General features: G+C 53.7%; 1 protein-coding gene across 30 annotated transcripts in view; it reads left to right on the top strand.

The window, feature by feature from the left end:
* Positions 1–20,421, top strand: part of BMAL1 (basic helix-loop-helix ARNT like 1) — a 101,157-nt gene that overhangs the window by 60,638 nt on the left and 20,098 nt on the right. For 13 of the 30 annotated variants that reach the window (XM_072725623.1, XM_072725633.1, XM_072725624.1 and 10 more), the window contains 7 exons: positions 6,757–6,885; positions 9,546–9,678; positions 10,346–10,498; positions 12,802–12,840; positions 13,163–13,204; positions 14,549–14,706; positions 16,328–16,407. In XM_072725623.1, coding sequence (XP_072581724.1) covers positions 10,359–10,498; positions 12,802–12,840; positions 13,163–13,204; positions 14,549–14,706; positions 16,328–16,407 — 459 coding nt within the window. In that variant the 5' untranslated portion in view covers positions 6,757–6,885; positions 9,546–9,678; positions 10,346–10,358. Of the gene's footprint in view, positions 1–6,756; positions 6,886–9,545; positions 9,679–10,345; positions 10,499–11,062; positions 11,084–11,302; positions 11,374–12,801; positions 12,841–13,162; positions 13,205–14,548; positions 14,707–16,327; positions 16,408–20,421 lie in introns of those variants that run through there. The other 17 variants (XM_072725617.1, XM_072725607.1, XM_072725614.1 and 14 more) reach the window with 5 other exon arrangements.

Genomic DNA, 20,421 nt, shown 5'->3' with positions numbered 1-20,421 from the left:
TCTCTGGCCCCCTGCCCCGCGCCACCCCAGGTCCCTCACTCTGGCCTTTCCCCAGCCCCCCTCAGCATCACCCTGGTGGTCCCCAGAGGCCCCCCTGCCCCGGGCTGGGCCCCCTCGACGGTAACTTTCTCTGCGTCCACCAAGCCTGTGTACTCGGCTCTTACCATTTCTTCTTCTTTTAAAAAAAATTATTATTTTTTATTGGAGTTTGATTTGCCAACATATAGCATATCACCCAGTGCTCATCCTGTCAAGTGCCCCCCTCGGTGCCCGTCACCCAGTCACCCCAACCCCCTGCCCACCTCCCCTTCCACTACCCCTCGTTCATTTCCAGAGTTAGGAGTCTCTCCTGTTCTGTCTCCCTTTCTGATATTTCCCACTCATTTTTCTCCTTTCCCCTTTATTCCCTTTCACTATTTTCTATATTCCCCAAATGAATGAGACCATATAATGTTTGTCCTGCTCCAATTGACTTATTTCACTCAGCATAATACCCTCCAGTTCCATCCACGTTGAAGCAAATGGTGGGTATTTGTCGTTTCTAATGGCTGAGGAATATTCCATTGTATACATAAACCACAGCTTCTTTATCCATTCATCTTTCGATGGACACCGAGGCTCCTTCCACAGTTTGGCTATTGTGGACATTGCTGCTAGAAACATCGGGGTGCAGGTGTCCCGTCGTTTCACTGCATCTGTATCTTTGGGGTAAATCCCCAGCAGTGCCATTTCTGAGCTCCTCATTTCAAACTTTCCGTTCTGAGTGTGCCGCCTTTGACATCAAAGCTGACCTTTCCACAGCCTTCTACCCTCCTCCCACCAGCGTGAGGTCATCCATCTCAGTGAGCACAGTTAACCTGCGAGCATTCAGAGATGCAGCTCATTCGTCCTGTGAGGAGGCAGGCTCCTCCCCGGCAGGTGAGAGACGGCAGCTCCCAGAGGCCGGGGAGCTGGCCCAGGATGCACGCCTCGTCCATGGCGCCGCTGGGATTTGAACCCAGGCTGTCTGGGTCCAGACACCCTGTGCTGACCACCGCCCTGTCCTGCCGTTTCGTGTGCCCATCATCCACACCTCCACCTGCCCCGTGCCAGGGGGAGAATCACAGCTCTCCCCCAGCTCCTGCCTGTGGAGGGGCTGGGGACCCCACAGGCCTGGCCCACCAGCTCTGTCTTCTTCCCGTTTCCCTTCCACCTTGCCCCCATTCTCCAAGGAGGCAGCTCCCTTTTCTTCTCGGAGTCCCAGCTCTCCTGGGGCCCAACCCTGCTGCCCTGCCTTACCTCGCGTGTGCCTCCATCCGCAGTCCCAACCTGAGACTCAAGGCGCCTTTGGGCTGCCCCATCTTTGACCGTGCTCTCCCTCACGCCAGCAGCCTGCATTGGACCATGAAATAACAGCAGTGCCTGCTTTTGTCTCCTTCAGAACAAGATGCAGATGTTTTCCAGAACTTTCTTCAACTTCAGGCAGTAAGTTTTTTGGTGGCGAATGTTCTTCCCCTAAGTCTTTAGGGCCAGGCTCTCTTACTCTGTACCTTAAAAAATGAAGAAGAAAGGTTCTCTTTCCTATACTTCAATGATAGACTTGGCCAAGGTCTAAGCCGGTGTCTCTATTACATTCATTCAACAAACACCTACTAAGCACTGTGCTGCGCTAGCTGCATGCTCGGTGCCGAGCCTCTCAACGACATCTCCGAACCCCTCTAACACCCTCGACAGCCCCCCGGAGCCCGGAATTCTGTAGAATTCCGAGGAATTCTCCTCCATTGGTGGTATCAGAGATCTTTTCTACAAGAACGAGCCTGGTTTGCGTTCACAAAATGCTGAAGGATTTACAAATCCTGCCCCCGCGAGACCCTCTGAGCCGGCCCTCCAAGCCCTGAGCTTCCAAACACAGCCTCCTTGCTCTGTGTTTGATTTCGGGGTTCCCAAGCCTCTAGAGCTACCAGTAGGACCGGGTCCCCAAGTACCACAAACAGGCTTCCCGGGCCCCTGACAGCCACCACAAGCACTTCTCTCCCTGGCTCAGGACAGACCTCCGAGCATCCCATGCACGGGGCAAGCACCTGCAGCATCCAGTTCGGGTCTCGCCACCTCCCTGGTTCTCTCTCCTCCCCTTACCCCCACCACACACACCAGCTGATCAATTATTTTCACCTGCTGTCCGCCCCTGTGCCTCACTTGTGCTTCAGGGCCGAGAGAAGGGCCCGCCTTCCTCAAGTCACTTGGCTGCCACCTGCTGGAAATTTGTCAGAATGGCCCTACAAACCTTGGCCGCTTAGCCTAAGCCGAGGCGCATCTTGGGCTTGTGCAACACGCTGCACACGCAGCCGCAAGCGTGGCCCTGCCTGTCTCTTTACTTAGACCCTGTCTCTCCAGCTAGACTGAGGGAGTCTTGAACGTTAGGACTGCTCCTTCCTCCCTGTGTCCCCAGTGCCCCAGAGGCTAGAGAAAGGCTTGCTGAATGATCCCGAGGCAGACACCTGTTACCTTGGTGCAGACATCAGGTCTCCCCGGGCAAACATTCTCTAAATGGCATCTGTTGCACACAGCAGGGCAGCCGAACTCCCCACAGGCTGTCAGAGTGACCGTGGGGGGCTAGGGGGGGACTTGCAGCGAGACAGAGCCCTTCTAGCATCTGGCCTCGGACCACCAGCACCTGGACAGACCAGAGCGGCCCCTCATCCATTCCCTCCGTAAGCCTGGAGCCGCCACCAGCAGCGGGCCACCTGCCATGGCTCTCGGGGCTGAGGCCTGCAGCACGTCTGTGACCCCGGCCGGCCCGCGAAGGCTGTGGAATGCAGCCATGGCCACACAGGAGCCCTTCCTGGGGAGCTCGGGGCTTTGGGGGGAGCAGATCGGTAAGCAGCCAGCAGACAGGACGATCAAGGATGCCGATTTCCCCTTCATGGACATGCACCATCAAAAGCCACCACCCCAGGGCCATCTGGGGCTTCGCAAGGTGTTCTGCACAGGACTCCCGTCAGCTGTCCCAGCCGAGGGTAGGGACAGGAGGGGGGCAGGTAGGGGAGGGATCCTCATCCCCCTCCTACCTTCCCGGGGGGCTGGGTAGGGCCCGAGGCAGGACTGGCAGCGGTGTGGCAGGCAGAAGGGACCAGCGTGCGTGGAGCCAGACACATCGGGTTCCCGTGCCCACTCGCTGTGTCATCTAGGGCCACGCAGCTTTGCCTCCTCAGCGCTTCCCTGGAAAACTGGGATAGTGATCACAGTAGGTTATTGTGAAGATAAACTGGGCCAGGGTGAACACATCCCCTTTCCCTCCGCCTCCGGGCCTCCGTCTGCGCTTCCTCCGTCCAGCCGGTGGAGGTCAGCTTAGGGCGACGGATAGAGCCAGCGGCAGGAGCCGGGGGACCACCGTCCCGTCTGTCTGGGACTCAGGGGTTGTCTGGGGGTCCCCGTGCAGAAGTGGGAAGGTCCGAGGCGACGAGGGCCGGTCACCCTGCTGACACACACGCTCTCCACCTCCGCGCCTGCAGCAGCGAAGGGTTGCTTCTTCCTCCCGCTGGTGCTGCTCATCCATCCGGGACCTTGGCGAAAGGAGCCTCCAGCCGGGAAATTGCCAGTCTTGGCACAAAGGAACTCACGGTAAAAGTTCTGTTCCAAAGTCAAGGCTGTCGCTCAGGCTCACAGGCATCGGGCCAAGGAAGTCATCTGGCCGGGCCGGCCCCGGGGGGTGTCCTGCAGACTTGTCCTCACAGGGAGGGGCAGCCACCAGTTTGAACCGGGGTGCTGGCTCAGGGAGGAGGGAAAGCAGAGACGCCCGTCTGCGATCGGTGGTCTTCTCTGTGGTCACCCCCCAGTAGATGACACATGTGCGTTTCTCGGGGGCTGCTCAGCCTCACCCCACCCTGCTCAGAGGGGCAGCTGTGTGTGCTTTGGGTGACATCTGCAGCCTTCTCAGCTGCAGGGGCAGCTCGGGCTGGGACTTCTCTCCTAGCCCCCCTGCCCCGATCTTCTATGTGAGCCCCTGAGATCCTTCTCCCTGAACTCTGAGGAGTGCGAGGAGACTGTGGAGGCACCGAAGGTACCACCAAGTCCTCCCCGGGCACACTGCACGAGTCCCTTCATGCTTTGCTTCCTCTGACATCCAGGGAGCCTCCCCCTCCTTTGGAAGGCTCCAGCTCAGAAGTGGGCACACCTGTGGCCCCCGATTCCAGGCCCACAGGCCAGGCTCTCCCAGGAGCGTCTTTACTCTGTCACTCGGATGGCAGCACCAGGGCTGGCCCTGAGCTCCCCTTGGCAAGGACGACTCTCCCAGTTCCCTGTGGCCTCTTGGAGCCCCTCCCTGGGCTCAGTTCTCTTTGGGAAGTAGCTCAGAAAGAGAGGGGTTTTTGTTGTTTTGTTGTTTCATTGTCTTACGTCTAAGAACACCGTCTTGGAGAGAAAACAGTTTTCCAGAAATACTTGTCACCGCTGATTCAGCTCCCTTACTTTGTCCAAGCATATAAGAAAGGCCTTCTGATTTTTATTAAAAAGATTTTATGGGGATTCCTGGGTGGCTCAGTGGTTTAGTGCCGCCTTCGGCCCAGGGCGTGATCCTGGAGTCCCAAGATCAAGTCCTGCGTTGGGGCTCCCTGCATGGAGCCTGCTTCTCCCTCTGCCTATGTCTCTACCTCCCTCTCTGTGTGTGTGTGTGTGTGTCTCTCATGAATAAATAAATAAAATCTTTAATTAAAAAAATATTTATTTATTTGAGAGAGCATGAGTGAGGGGGAGGGGCAGAGGGAGAAGCAGGCTCCACGCTGAGCAGGGAGCCCAGAGCCCGGCAAGGCCTTCTGATTTTTTTTTTAAGAGTTTATTTATTTATTCATGAAAGACACAGAGAGAGGCAGAGACACAGGCAGAGGGAGAAGCAGGCTCCACGCTGAGCAGGGAGCCCGATATGGGACTCGATCCTGGGACCCCGGGGATCACACGCTGAGCTGAAGGCAGACGCCTAACCGCTGAGCCACCCAGGTGCCCCAAGGCCTTCTGATTTTTGTTTTGTAAGGTAGAGTGCCAGGATTTATGTTAGCATTCATTATGTCTATAAAGTAAATTTGAGTATTGGGACAATTGGTCCAAATAATAAATTTTACATGGTGTCTGGCACTGAGAGCCTTCCTCTAAATTTTGGAGCCATGGGGGAGAGAGAGTGAGGGGTGTAGTGGGAGCACCTTAGTAGTGAGATCGTGGGGCGGGGGCAGAGGGCCACAGGTGCCAAGAGAAGGGTCAGAGCGGCACGGGGAGAGGCACGGAAGGCTTCTCTGAGGAGCTGCCACCTGGGGGCACTTGAAAGGAAAGCAGGAGTTCACCAGGTGCCCAGTGGGTAAAGGGAGCCAAACCTGCAAACGGCGTGGGCATAGTTGAGGCCATGTGTGCTTGAGAACTTACATTTCCCGGTGGCCCAGAGCCTTGGGGAGCAGATGGCGGGGCAGGATGCAAGCGGGCCAGCCTACCATGGAGGCTTGGTGTGTCCTGGCAGGGAGCTTCTGGAAGGCTCAGGGCAGAGCAGTAAAGCCCCTGGAGTGTTTAAGTGAGGGGGTGTCCTGTGTGTGACCAGAGCAGCCTGGATGGAGTCGGTGGCCAGGGGACAGAGGGCCAGTGGGGGAGGGGAGGAGAGGGCGCCCGCGTGGGCCCTGGATTGCCCGGTTGGGTGCCGGTTGGGTGCCAGAGAAGAGTGTGGGGCGAGTGTGGGGAGGCCGGCCGAGGCGGAGCTGCCGGTGAGCTGTCGGGCAGCTCGGCCCGGGGGCTGGGGGCAGGGCTCCAAGGCCGTGTCCACACTGGCTCCGGAGTCAGACCACAGAGGGGAGGGCGTCGGGAGGACGTCCATTTGAAGGCCTCGCAGTGGGGAGGCCGCAGGAAGCAGCCGGCGGCCGGTGAAGCCCCGGGACCTTTGCTTCAGGGAGGTTGACGGCTGTCTGGCCGTCTGGAGCAGAGCCGGGAGGTGACCCTGTCCTGCAAGGGAGGGGGACGGGCCGCAGGCCGCGTGTGACTCGGAGCCTTCTCACCGCCGACCGTGCCCGCAGCTCGGGGTGCCCGGGGTGCCCAGAGCTTCCGGGCCCTTCTCTCCAAAGGCCTCACTTGCTCTCGGGTGCCGTGTACGTGCGTGCGGCGGCTTAGTGTCCACTGTCCCGGGGCCCCGCGCCTCTGCCGTGTCACCTTGCCTGCTGTCCCCCACCCCGTCTCTCTCTGCTTCGTCCTCTCCTGTAGGTGAAGACCAGAGGATCTGCCTCCCAGAGTTGTGTGCGGACCCAAGGCCGTGAAGCAGTAGGGACCTGCAGTAGGGACGGTGTCTGACACCCAGCACTCCCTCAAGAAGCGGGCGCTATTATTTTTATTGCCTGACCCAGTAGGAGAAATGAAAAGTCCAGTTGTCTTCTATCCCTTAAGGCTGCATCCAAGGATCCACGTCTAGTCCTTTAAAAAGCAGTGTCTTGGGATCCCCGGGGTGGCTCAGCGGTTTAGCACCACCTTCAGCCCAGGGTGTGGCCCTGGAGACCTGGGATCAAGTCCCACGTCAGGCTCCCTGTGTGGAGCCTGCTTCTCCCTCTGCCTGTGTCTCTGCCTCTCTCTCTTTCTGTGTCTCTCATGAATGAATAAATAAAATCTTTTGAAATAAAATAAGCCCGCTGAGCGGGCGCTGGCAGTGAGGACGTGAGCCACCGGCCTGGCTGCCTCGAGCGGAGCCAGTGGGTTGTGCGGTGTATCTTCCCCCAAGTGACCTGTGTGGGTTTTCTTTCCTTGTGGGCCCCGCTGTAGGTTTCTGGAAGAAGTTGACTGCCTGAAAGGAAACTACAAAACATGAGACTCGCTTTGAGGTGACCAATAAGTCCCGTGGCCCCTTGCTCCGCCCAGGGTGAATCTGAGCTTTAAGAACTGTAACTTCAGGTAATAAAATCACACCCCCAAGCCCCCTCCCCCCGCCCCCCACACCTGCTATCGTTGGCGGCTTCCACGGTAGTTCTTCTTTCAGAAAGTGTGGTTTCTCCCAGCAGCCTGAAGCTTGGGATAGTCCACCTCCTGCAACTGTCCGGCTGCTCGAAAAGAGGGAGTGGGGGCTAGAGGTAGCACCCCCGTGTCTGCTGGGCAGCCCAAAGTCTCGCCGAGACCCGGAGGGTTGGGCTCTGTACTCCTGATATCTGTGATAACAGCTCCTAGCAGCACCTGTCAAGGCTTTCGATATGATTACATGATTATAGAACACTCCTCAAAGAATCCACTGGAATAACCTGGAAATTTCTGAAAATGAAAAGTCTGAAGAGGAAGAGGGTTTGTTCTACCTAATAGTGGAAACGTATTATGAGGCCACAATAACAAATAGTGTGGTACTGGATTGGAAGTAACTAGATCCAAGGACCAGAAGAGGAAGTCTACAAATAGACAATAAATCCATAAAGGTGGCATTTCAGATGATCGGTAAATGGTCTGGTCTGGTAAATGGTGTCGGTACAGTTACCTGTCCACTGAAGGGCAATAGGTAGGTACCTCCAACCGTAGGTAGTGTACCAGAAGTAATTTCCAGATGGATTAAGAGCAGCAAATCATAAAAATATTAGTAAAGAGGATATTTATAATTTAGGGTGCAAAAAGGCTTTGAAAAAACATGTCACTTCTAGTATCACCTATAAAAACTGTAAGCAAAGTTAAAAGGCAAAAAGGGGGTGGGTATTTATGACATCTGTGACAAACAAGGAATGAATATCCCAAATATACAAACTTACGTATTCATTCAACACCTATTTGTTAGGTACTTACCATATGCTAGAAAGTGCCCTAGGCCACGAAGGTGCAAGTAGTGAACTGAACAAAATGCCCGCTCTTCTGATGCTCCTAGTCTAATGGTCTAATGGAGAGGAAGCTAGTAAATAAAGAAGTAGATTATTGCTAGGGGCTATGGGGAAAAAATGAAGCCAGGTGGGGGTGGTTAGGGATGATTGGTCCTGGTGGGGTGTTGTAGTATATGGATATTCAGAGAAGCTTCACTGCTGAAGTGACATTTGAGCAGAAATACAAAGGAGCAAGGAGAGAAGTGGGAGCTGATGGGATTTTCTAACAGGTTGGGTGCAGGTTGTAAAAGGAAGCAAGGAGTCAGGATGACTTCTAGGTTTGGGGCCCGAGCATTCAGATGTGAGCATCACCAAGGGGCTTAGCTCAGGGAGAACCAGGGGGTTTGGTTTGGACGTTTCAGTTGGAGGCCTCTTGGCCATGTAAGTTTGGAATTCAAGAGCAGTCCAGGCTGGAGGGATAAGTTTGGGGGTTCTCATAGCATAGATCATATCTGAAGCAGCAAAATTAGACCTCTTGGGGAATGGGTATAGGCCGAGGAAGTCTGAGGACATCTGCAGGACCCTCATGTAGAGGTGTGGGAGGAGGAAGTAACCACAAAAGAGACCCGCAAGGAATGGGTGGCCACTGAAATAGAAGGGGACAATGAGGAGGTGGCCTCTCCGGAGCTGAGAGACAGCGAGGAGGGACAGATCAGCTCTAGCAGATGTCAGGATGGGGCAGGTAGGGAGGTTGGAGAACCAGCTATCAGACTTAGCACGACAATGATGAACCCACTGGGGCACCTAACAGGGCTGTTCCATTGGAATGATGGGGACAAAAGCCCAATTTGTGTTGCTTTATAGCAAGTAAGAGGAAAAGAACTGGAAACAGAGAAATGGGGGTACCGGCTAGAAGGGAATGGAGTTCAGAAAAGCGTGTGTGTTTTCCCCAAGATGAGAGCTGTTGTTCGTGTTTATCCAAACCAGAGTGACCCAGTAGGGTGGGGAAAGTGGATGGTGCAGGGTGTGTGGCAGGGAGAGAATCCTGGGGCAATGATCTGCCCTAGAGAGAGGGGGTGGGCCAGTGGATGCGCTCCCTTTTCTCCATGAAGTAGAAAGCAAAGTATCTGCTAGAGGGAGGATGGGGAGCTGTTGGAGGCTTGAGGAGAAAAGAGAGGGTATGACGTGCTTGGTGGCAGATGGGGGAATCCACGGAGCAGGGGAGCCAAGGAGCAGCGGGCAGCACTGGCATTGGAGGTGCGCGAGGCGGTGGATGGGAAGGGAGAGCAGCCGGTTCACCGTGTGCTTCTCTGCCACCAGGTTCCGGTGCCCAGGTGAACATGAGTTAGGAGGCCCATCCATACTGAAGAAAACGTGGTAGGAAAACAGGACATGAGTGGGCAGAAAGGAAACCAGACACATGTCTATAAACATAGGGACACCATCCGTAATCATTTAAAAATGCAAGTAAAAACCAATGGGGTTTTGTTTTTTCCTTCAGATTGACAGGAGCTCTTGCTGGGGATAGAAATTATTGGAGCTTTTCAGCAGCACAGTGTTCCAGAATGTACCAAGACATATTATGTGTGTTCCCTTTTGTCCTGCTTTTAGACATTTAGACGGAGAGATAATAGCTCAAGTGCCTGGAGTTAGAACACAAAGATGCTCCCTCTGGCTGTGGTTGTGAAAGTGAAAAGTTGGCGCACACCTAACCTGGTGCACTCCTCTGTGGGTGGAACAGAAATCAGGCAAATGAGCTCACAGCCCCCTCTTGCTTTGCAGATGAAGAAACTTGAGCCCAGGGAGAGGGAGTGACCGCCCCAGTCACCTGGTGTGGAGCTGGGACCCCCGTGTGGGTGGGCAGCGCACGGCCCCTCCCTCTTCGACTTGGTTTGGAGTTGGAGTCCCTTGCAAGGTACTCATCAGTCTCTTTTTTGGGCCGACTTACCCCACGCTTATAAAATGTGGGTTCTCAAAATGTTTTGCAAATTTGCACTGTCTTTGTGTCATCATGCAGGTTTTCCTTGCAGGGGATGCTGGGGGCAAAGGCTGGTCAGGGCAGTCAGGACAGACTTTGCCCGGCCCCGTGATAGACGGGGGACCATATCTTCCCCAGCTCCCAAGAGAGACTCATGGCCGGAGAAAGGATATTTTCTGCTTTCCAATGACTTTTACAAGAGTTGTAACAAAAACACAAAGATAGCAAGTGAATCGTGTTTATTTTATTGATTGCAAGAAAATAAAATGAGAGCTGTCAGAGGATATCTGGTCCCCTCATGGGAGGAGCACTGGGCTCCAAGTCCGTAGAGCCTTGGGTTCTGGAATCGTTCTTGCATGCCCTAGCACGGGCACCCAGGAGAAGCCACCCAGTTGCTCTGAACTCTGTGTCTTCATCAGAGCTATGAGCAGGTCAACCTCCGTTCTCTATGCTAACTCCTAAAGCACATCCTGTTCTCGCCCATCTGCGGTGTCCCTACTCCTGCTGCTGGGTGGGAGCCGTGTTGGCGCAACAGCCCAGTACCCCACTCCTCCACCACGTTAGAAGGGCGCCTAGAAATCACCTCTGTGCCTCCCTGTGCCAGTTGCAGACCTCCAATGGCTGACCAGAGAATGGACATTTCTTCGACAATCAGTGACTTCATGTCCCCAGGCCCCACCGACCTCCTCTCCAGCCCCCTCGGCACCAGTGGCATGGATTGCAACCGGAAGCGGAAAGGCAGCTCCACCGACTACCAGTAAGGCCTTCTGGGCTCCTCTTCCTCTGCCTGAACTTGGTGTCCACGCCTGGCACACTGAAGGGCTGGCTCCTGTTCCTCCTGGAAGAAGGGGTCCTCTTTGTGGAAAGGGCTGGAAATGAAAGCTACAAGTCTAGGTGGCCATACAGTGGGGTCTATTGTTGTTGTTTTTATCTCCCCACTGGATTGCAAGCAGGATGGAGCCTCCAGCACTGCTGAGGCACCCACATCCCCCCTCCTGTCCCCAAATTGTCCCACATCAGGGGAAAAGGAAGAGCCCTAAAGCCAAGGTCTACCTTTTACCGTTTCCTTTGTCCTCCTTGGCTCCCTTGAGCCAGCTGGCTTAGCCCAGTGCAAATTTGTCCTGGGTGTAACCTCGTGGTTTCAAAGAGAACTTTGCCTGAAGGCCTCTCTGAGGAAGACCTCGTCGGTTGCTTAATTGTTTGTGGCAGGTGTGAGCGCAGGTCCTCTCCGAAAGCCCGTAGGAGCATTGACACCACCCTGAAACATTACTCCAATTACTATGTACCTGTTATATTAAATAGTATTTTTGTTTCTTTTTAGACTTGATGACTTTTCTTTTGAGTAAGTAAATTTTCCCACTTATAGTCCACTCTTGTATATCTGTACACACACCCGGGGGATAGGGCGCTGCGGAGAACCTTCTAAGGCACGTTTTGTTTTGTTGAGGCAACTGCGTGCAATCTTATCCCGACGTTCACTTGAGAGGTTTTCTTTTGTTTAATGAGGGAAAAAATCTCCAAGGAGGTGTCTCCCCCACAGCAGATGTCCTTTCTGCTGTAGTTCACAGGTCGAATTTGGGGAGCACAGTGACCGAAGGTCAGATGCCCACTAGGAGATGCTATGATTAATGTGTAAGTGACCCCAGATGATTGAGCAGGTGACTCCCAGGGGATGGAGAGTGGGTGTGAGGCCTGAGAGGGTTCTTCTGGACCAGTCCGTCCCCCACAGGGAGGCCAGGAGTTTTTCCACAGACCTCTTGTCTTGAGCAAGTTCTCGTGGAGTCACTGGTGCCTTCTAAGACCTCTGCAATCTAAACCTGTGGTCCCCTGTTGTGTCCCCACCCAAGACCTCCAGGTTTCCCTCATGGACCCCTTGCAAATCTTCTGTGATTTGTGGAGACCATATTAAGCACCCCTAGCCCCCTTCCCGGTCATCTTAATGTGCTGAATGTATCTGATCTGTCAGGCGGAGCTCTCTTCACCTGAGATGATGATCCGGGCCTTGGTCAGCAGATACGAGCCAAGACAGAAGGGGAGGGAGAGCTTTCATTTTCCCCTGTGGCCTGAATGGTTTCTCTTCTGTGCTTTAGGACTAGCTGGAGAAGCTCTCTGCCTGTGAGGCAGCCAAGGGCTCCTGGTTGGGAACCACTGTCCCAGAATGCCCATGATGTGATTTAGTGCTCCTGAGAAAAGTGGCTTTTGCCCTTGAGGCTCCATTGCTTGAAGGGCCATGTCCCTCTGTTCTTCCCAGACAAAAAAGGAGAGGCTCAGGTGCCAGTCAGGGCCCTCCTGCTGATAAACTTAGGGGCTGGAGAAGGGTGGGCTGACCCCAGGGAGATTTGGAACCCCCTTCTTGGAGGATTCTAGTCTGTTTTCTGTTGAACCATAAAGTGCCATGAAACTGGGACCTCTGGAGTCTATAAAAGGGAGGTAGATCCCTGCTGTGACCCCAGGACGCTCTGCGGCCCGACAGGGTTCCATGCCCCTTGGCCCCACTCCGTCCATGCCCTGGATCCCAGCTCCTTAGGCCGAGGAGGTTCCCACCTGGCTGAGAACCAGAACACTGGGTATCAGTGCCTTTGAGAAGCTGCCTCAGGACTCTGCTCAGTGCTTCTCTGTGGGTACATTCGTCTCCCCACCTCCCCCCCCCCAAATATGCACATGTATATTTGAGGCTTGGTATGTTCTGCAAATGAATAAACTCCATTTATCCAGAATGATGGGAAGAATGAGATATTCTAGTTATTTGGATACTCTGATTAAGAATGTCCATAAATGCTGTGTATTCCCGATCTTCAGAATATGGCCTAAAATATTACCATGCAAGCTCTGTGGATGACCATACGTGGCTTTTGTTTGGTCATCCAGAAACCCGGTCCTAGTTTCATAGTAGGTGCAAGCTGTGTGTGTCTGACGATCCTGTGTCGATAATCCGTACTGTGGCCATTTGAACATTCTGACTATTTGGTTTCTGGATAAATGAGAGCCTTCTGTGTTGTAAGAAGCTGCTTCGTATGTCTTGATTCACAAAAACTCATGTTCTCTCTTGTTTTTTTTCAGAGAAAGCATGGACACAGACAAAGACGACCCTCATGGAAGGTACCATGAACCCAGTCGTGACCTTCATCCTGCTAGCGGTTTTCCTTGCATAATAACGTGTTCTGTTAGTTGGCGCAGATCTCACCCATGTCCTTGACTGGGAATAAGAGGGAGGCTGTGAGCCGGGGAGTTCAAGATGGTCACCCCTGGCCCCCGGTGTAGCTAACAGCAGGAGCCCTTGTGTGTTGAGAGAGAGGACAGGGATTAAGCCGGGAAATGAATGAACCTGGGAAGAAAAGAGAGCTGTATAACTTGGCCATTAGTCTCCTAGGGATCGTGTTTTATCTTTTGTTTTTGTTTTTGTTTTTTTCTTCCCTTCCAGGTTAGACTACACAGAGCACCAAGGAAGGATCAAAAATGCAAGGTAAGGGCGGGCCTGTCTCTAAACCATCCTGGCTCTGGGTGTTGAGAGCAGGGCTGAGGTGGCTCTGTGTCTGGTCCCTGCTGGTCTGAGCATCCTTTCGGGGATGGGGAAGGGATTGAGGGCCTTCGCTTGAGGTGGCCGCCTGCCCCTTGTCCCCTCCACACTGGGGTGGCCTTCGCTCCTGGCTGTCTAAGCCCATTAAACCTGAAGGGGCCCTTGAAGTAGCAGGAAGTCCTTCACGGCTGAAGCTTTTCCCCAGCTGTCTTCAGCAGGTTACTGCTTCCTGACTCGAGGGCCCCCAGAGGAGACCTGGCTCAGTGACTCCGTTCTTGGGCTGGGCCTCCCCTCTCAAAGTGGCCCTCCCTGCACTGCGAGGCCGGACATGGGGGCTCCTTTGAGTAGATTCTCTGACTCGGTCCTTCCTGCCTCCAGCCACATGTGTTGCCCCCATCCACGTGGGTCTTCCGCGCTCCTGCCATTAGCTCCAGGGCCCTCTGAGGCTGTCATGCCATAGAATTTGACTGACCTGAGACTCCTGGCTTCCCCCTCCTGCACAGCCTAGCCTTGGTGGGGGGTCCTGCATGGTGGCTCTGTTGCTATGGCAGCAAACTGCGTTTCCAAGGGTGATGCACCTCCATAGGGACAATCACAGTGGCAGGTACAAAGTAGTCGGGGAGAGTGCGTACCTGTGGAAGCACCCTCCTGCCTTGCTGCATGGCCACGCCGGGGAGGGAAGAGTAGAACATTCTAAAGAGGAAGCTCATTTTTCAGAGGAAGCTCTCGGGGACAGATGCAGGGTCTGCTATATCTTGGTGGGGTCGTGGTTGGTCCGAAGATGGAGGCATTGGTTACCTAGTGACTCAGTCAGTGAGTCTCTGACAGGTGCACCGCGGGCTCCTCACAACCTCAGAGACCACTTCGGGATCACAGGATCCCCCCAGTGGCCATTCCAGAAGCTTCACTCTTTGCAGACCCCACCTCCCTTCTCTTTCCTTTCATGCATACCTTAAAAATGCAACCTTACAGAGGCTGAGAGGAAAAGAAACGAGAAATTAGCCATCCAGTTTGCTCTGAGCAGACAGTTTTGGTTGTTTTTTTGTTTTTGTTTTGTCCTATTTCTCCTTCATGCTAAGTATAAGGGAGGCCTACAAAACCCCAGTAGTGACCCCTGGCAGGGAGGCCACTATATTGGTGACTAGTCAAAAAGTCTATTCAAAACCTGGTGCGCGTTGTAAAGGTGGCCTGTCAGGGGAAATGTCAAAACCAGTTACGGCTTATTTTTGTCGTCGTTTCCCTGAGGCTCGGCCTCATTTTATAGAAATCGTTTTTCCCCTTGTTGTGCAGGGAAGCTCACAGTCAGATTGAGAAGAGGCGTCGGGATAAAATGAACAGTTTCATTGACGAGTTGGCTTCCCTGGTGCCCACGTGCAACGCCATGTCCAGGAAGTTAGATAAGCTTACCGTGCTGAGGATGGCCGTTCAGCACATGAAGACGTTACGAGGTGAGACCTCGGGCTTCATCTTCTTTGTGACCTTGTCCACACATGTTGCCTCCCTTGCCTCAGTTGTGCCTGAGTCCCCAGTACAGTGTGTGTCAGTTGACAAATGTGCAGCCTGGAGCAACAGGCCTGGTGCCACGTGGAGTGATCACTGAACTTACGTGGGGTCCGGTTGGGGTTTTGCAGCCATTCCCCCGCCCAGGGGGTAGAGGCTGCGATGCGTGCCCGTGTCTGCACGTGCCTGTGATCCTCGGGCGCCGTGCGTAGCTGAGGGGGGCCACACATCTTGCATGTAGAGGGGCCTGGGCCCCGGCTGTCAGAAGGACGGGTGTACCTAGGGATGCCCGGGGGTCCCTTCCTGTCTTTCAGAGGAAAATTCACCATGGCTCCTTTAAGGAGTGAGTCACCGGCTGATGGTTCTTGCTGCATTTTACTGTCAGGGATGAACACTGATGGTATTTTCATGTTCCTGGAACATTCCCAAACCAGATAGAGTCTTCACGAGGGAGGCAGCGTCTTCCTTCCTCTCTGAGCGCGGGGCGGGTGAGCACGCGGGGCAGGAAGGTGGAAGTGGCGCTCCGGTGGGGCCTCGGACCCTCGGAGGGAACTGGAAAGTGGGTGCTCAGTCCGCTTCAGACCTCTGACCTGCGTGCTACAAGGATTGTGTCTTCGTGTTTCCACAAAGCCACCAGAAGGGCAGAGTCGCCAGTTTTGTCTGACTTGCGATCCCCATTCAGACCTGTCAGCGTCGTGTCCACTAGAATTTCCTCTTAGTGAAGGTGATAGAGATTAGGTTATGACAAGCTAACTTTTATTAAATTGGAAGGAAACGAGTGACACATCTCGAGTCATAAAAAGCCGGGATGTGGCTCAGCCTGTGCCTGGTTAGTTGAGGTGAAAGTCCCAGGCACATCTGTCACCCTCCTTCCCCGTGTGCTGTGAATCATGGACCTTTTCTGTTTTATTTCTTCACTGTTCTGTTTTTGCGGATTCCAGGTCATTTGCTGCTGGCATTTTTCTCTTACTGTTCTCCGATGCGATGCCAGACTGATGGCCTTTTAAGCATCTTGTCCCCTCTCAGCCCGAGGACCCAGAGCTGTAGTCACTTAAGTGATGCATTTCTCTGGGTTGCCAAGCTCATCTGCCTCGCCCGATGAAGAAGCACTCCCACCAAATGCCTTCTACAATGTATTTATTTACTCAGGGCCTGGCAGCCTGGATGATTTCCCAGGAAGGCTCAGCGTGACGATTTGAGGGACTGCTGGTCAACCCATTTAATGTCAATCTTGGGAGGAGGGAATCCTCCCAGGACCCTCTGCCGCTTGGCTTCCGGAGCTGCCTTCTCTCTTTGAAGCAGATTTTTCCTTCTGTCTATTACCTCTTGGCTCCCCTCCAGTGGCCAGAGCAAACTCGTTAGGTCCCCTGTGGGCAACAGTGTTGTTTTTTCAATGGCTTCTGTCCAAAGCCCGATCTAGCCCCGTCTCTGTTAAGGAAAAAGAAAGTAAGATTGAAGTTCCAGGTGGCAGGGGCCAGGCTGCATCTGGAAGGGTGGAGGCGGTGAAGTGGAATGAGACGTTACCTGAATAGAAAGTGGACCAACTCTTTCTCTTTTCTTCTCCCTAAGGTGCCACCAATCCATACACAGAAGCAAATTATAAGCCGACTTTCCTGTCAGATGATGAATTGAAACACCTCATTCTCAGGGTATGTCGCAATTACGAGCTTGTTTTGTACACACTTTTATGAATTTCTGGGTGAGGTACCAGCCTGTGGGAATTTGATGTCTAACCTTTGGACCTTCTGAGGCCCCTCGTCTTTTGGGTCTCCACCTCTGTCTGTCTGTCTGGACAGTCTTCACATTCTTTCCCTGAGGTCTTCCTCCTCCCCTTCCACGCTTGCTTAGACAAAAATGGAAGGCCCAGGCTACTGTGGTTTTTAAATAGAAGGAGGCAGGATTTTGTTAAAAATAGGTAGTGAAGAATCCCATTCCCGCATGAAGGCTTTAGAAAAGGGTGGACATCGATAATTGAGCATTTGTCGTCTTCTCACTTAACCGCTGGCGCAAAAACATCCACATCTACCCTTCCACCAAAACCCCATCAAAGCAACAAAGCTTCCAAAGACTCCTCTTGCCAAGGAGGAAAAGAAATGGGGGACGCGAGGCTCTCCCCTCCTGGCCGTAGCGCTCACTTCATCTTGCTCCTCTCTGCAGAGAGGCCGTCGAGGTGACGCCATGCAAACTGGGCTTCCGTGTGGGATTGGGTCTGCCTCTGAGTAGAGTGAGATCAACTTGGAAATCGAAGGGAAAGAAACAGGATTCAGAAACCTGTCCTCTTGCAAACTATACAAAGAAAAACAGAAAAACCTAACTGAAGGGAACTATACCAGCCTCCTTCCCCCCACAGACAGGGTGGACCTTGCTTGCTAAGCCCCTACAGTATCTGGGCACCTCTCTTTGAGCAGACATTTGCCAGGCCTTGGGACAGAGCCTACTCTGTTGTCACTCTGACTTTCAGCTCTGCCGGGCTTCCGGTCCTCTGTACGTCTGGCCTGTGTGCTCACTCCGGCATTCTCTACCCATCTCCGCCTGGCGTGTTATCTTAATTGGAAAGCTTTCAGCTGCAAGGAACAGATGACCTGATGAACAAAGGGGTTTTGTTTCCCAAATATAGCTGGTCCTGGGGTAGGCCATGAGGGGTTGGTGGCTCCGTGAGGGCGGCCAGAACCAGGCTCTTCCTGTCTTCGAGAACAGTCCTGCTGAGCTAGTGTACAGCTTGCTTCCTCAGTGTAGCCACGCTAGCCAGACACAAGGGGCAGCGCAGTGTCTAGCCCAGCTGTCCCTCTTCTCAAGAAAAGCTGTGCCTTCCTGAAAGCCCGATTGTAGATGTCAGCTTCTCCAGAAGATGTTACCTGATGACCCCTAGCTTCAGGGCAAGGATTTAGATTTTTCTCGCCATCATAGTAGAGGCAGGCGAGGGTCCCCCATCAGCATTTGCCACACACACACTTTCCAGAGCCACAGCCATTTGCTAGATTTTCCTCCGGAAGTGGCTCTCACCACCCAGTACAGAGCTTCAGCTGTGGTCTGGTTGGCCTGGGATTGAATGGGCCTGGTGCCTTCCTTGCCACAGATGCCATCCTATTAGTGCCACGTTTTGGGCCACTGTGATACCATCCCTCCCATTCCTGTACATGGATTATTGTTAGGTCAGGTTTTTTTCCATCCTGTATAGGTGCACTTGGGCTTTTTGAACTTCTGTTTCTACCAAAGTCTATTTATTGGGTGGCCCTATGTTCCAGGTGGTCATTAGTGATCCTTCGAAGCTGCTTGCGATGGGTAGATCCCACAGGCAGGCCTGGTGCGTCTTTCATTTTTGAGACTTAGTTCTGTATGCACGGCCCTTGGAAAATCCAAGTCCACAATAAACACGTTGGGGGCGGGGGGGCATCCCAGCAAGTTTGCGATGGCCCTTGGGCCACCTCCCCCAGGGCACAGTTACTCTGACGCAGCTCTGCACTGCCCTCTCCATCCTCCTTTCATAAGGCTGGCCCGGTCCTCAGGGAGGACCTGCTGCAGTTAAGCTACTAACTGTGTCGGCAGCAGCTCTGGAGAAACCACCAGGGCTGGCTTCATGGGCACGCACCCTACGCAGCCACACGGGGCCCAGCACTTGTTTTAATGTCCTGCTCTTGCTGTCTGGAAGATCCTGATTTTTGAACCAGGGCCTCTGCGTATCCATTCTGCACTGGGCCCCGCAATCCCAGGGCAGGGCCTGATTGCCGTACTGCTGATTGGACGTCTTTAGGGGAAAAAAATGAATGTGTGCATATACACAAATGGGTTTGGTTTTGAACACCTATAAAGTATACGAAGTCCGTGTTCTCTATAGGTTTCTCTCTGTATGTATCTTTACAGATCTACATGTAATATATAAAGATCTCCCTTTGCAATGGCAAATGCTTAATAACTTGCTCTCTACTTTTCTGAATTTCCTGTCACATGCCCACACTTGCCAGGGTATGGACCAAGGATTTTCATGCTATTTAAGCTAAATACTTCATCTCAGGCTTGCCTTTCCTGTGCTTCGCATCCTGCAGCATCAGTGGTGCTGGGTCTCCCCCGATGAAACATCTCTGACCCCTACCCCACCCCAGGCACCTGCCCATGGCCATGAGGCACCATCTAATCCCTTGCCATTCCGGGAGCCCACTTCCCAGAACTTTCGTGCACAGACGGCGGGGGCCGCTCAGGTGGTGTTGGAGGGGTGGGCAGCGGGAACTGGACTTGTACTTTTCCTCACCAGTGCAGGTCTGACTTCTCCACCAAGAGCTTTCAAATGGCTTCGGCAAGTGGTATGTCAGGGCCAGCCTGGGTGCTCCACCTCCCATGTTCGGAAAACTAGGCAGGCGCCCCCAGAGCTTCAGCCTGCCTCCCCCGCTAACCCTATCCTCCCCCACTGGTGAGCCCATGGCACCCCACCCGTCTCCACTTGTCAGGCGGCCCCTAGGCCCTGGCTCCTTCACCTGGTGGCATTTATCTGCCCGGGGGAAACAGAGTCAGGATGTTTGGAGCCTTCCCTGTAGGCTGACGGGAGCTCACTCTCTCGCCCTGGATGGGTTGCAACCCACTTTGTTCCCGTCAGGGGTTCAGCATTCCCTCCAGGATGTCGCAGGCACCTCTTCCGAGTCACCTACCTTTTGTGCTGCTTCCCTGAACCAACGAAAGCCTCAAGACACTTCTCGTGTTAGATGTGAGACTGTCTGCAAGGCGGTGCGCAAGTTATTAATACCCTATTTTTTGACAGAACGAGGCTTCCAGCAGATGGTGCTTGGAAAGTCTCTTCCTCTCCACTGTCCTCCCCTGCCCTGTGCCAGCTTAGGGGGCCAGCTTAGGGAGGGAGCGGCCCCAGCTCCCTTCTGGCTGAGGGGCCTGGCGCCTTCTCAGCAGCAGTGGTTCCCCTCCTACTGCTTTCCTGTCTGCACAGGTGCCTGTGCCATTATTTTGCCTCTGGCACACGAATTCATTTCTTAGTTCTTTGAATTAAATTACATCCCCAGAGGCCCCTCTGTGAAAAAGGGAATTGGGTTTCTCTAGATTTTCCCAAAGAACAGACCAAGGACTGGTGAATAAAGCAAGATTAGAACTGTGTTTGCTGAGCCTGAAAGCAAGCACGTGACCGAGCGTGGAGCACCCTCCCCATCCCTGGGAGGCCCGGCTGGAGCCCAGTGGTTGTCCGTCCTCAGAGCCCTGGGTGTAGGGTTCACGTGCACCTAGACCCCACGAGCTACAGCTCTCAGACTCTGCAGCTTTGGTATTTATCCGCTTCAGTCTAACAAATAGCATCCTGTCTCCGTATCTGCCTTTCCTGGGACTTGAGATGTTTTACCTGCATTTAAAGTGAAGGAGAAGGAAAGAGAACGGAGGGGAAAGTTTTGCTTTGCTTTGCTTGCCTCACTTAGGATGTAAGCAGCCCAGCCCCGGATCCAGAAATGATCTTTGAGAGCAGTAGTTCTCCATCCTGTGTACATTAGAATCATTTGGGGTGGGGGTGAGAACGATACTCCTGACCCAGCCCCACCCCAGGCCATCAGCACGAAAACAGCAGCACAAACACACAACGCGCCGCTCCAGCTGTTGAGAACCATCGGAGAGAGCGCTCCGTAAATGGCAGTGTTCAGGCTGCGGGCCAGGGTGGCCGGGATATCGGGAGGGGGTTT

Source organism: Vulpes vulpes, chromosome 11 (assembly GCF_048418805.1).
Source record: "Vulpes vulpes isolate BD-2025 chromosome 11, VulVul3, whole genome shotgun sequence".
Classification (NCBI taxonomy): Eukaryota; Metazoa; Chordata; class Mammalia; order Carnivora; family Canidae; genus Vulpes; species Vulpes vulpes.
This window is presented reverse-complemented; position numbering and strand designations above follow the sequence as displayed.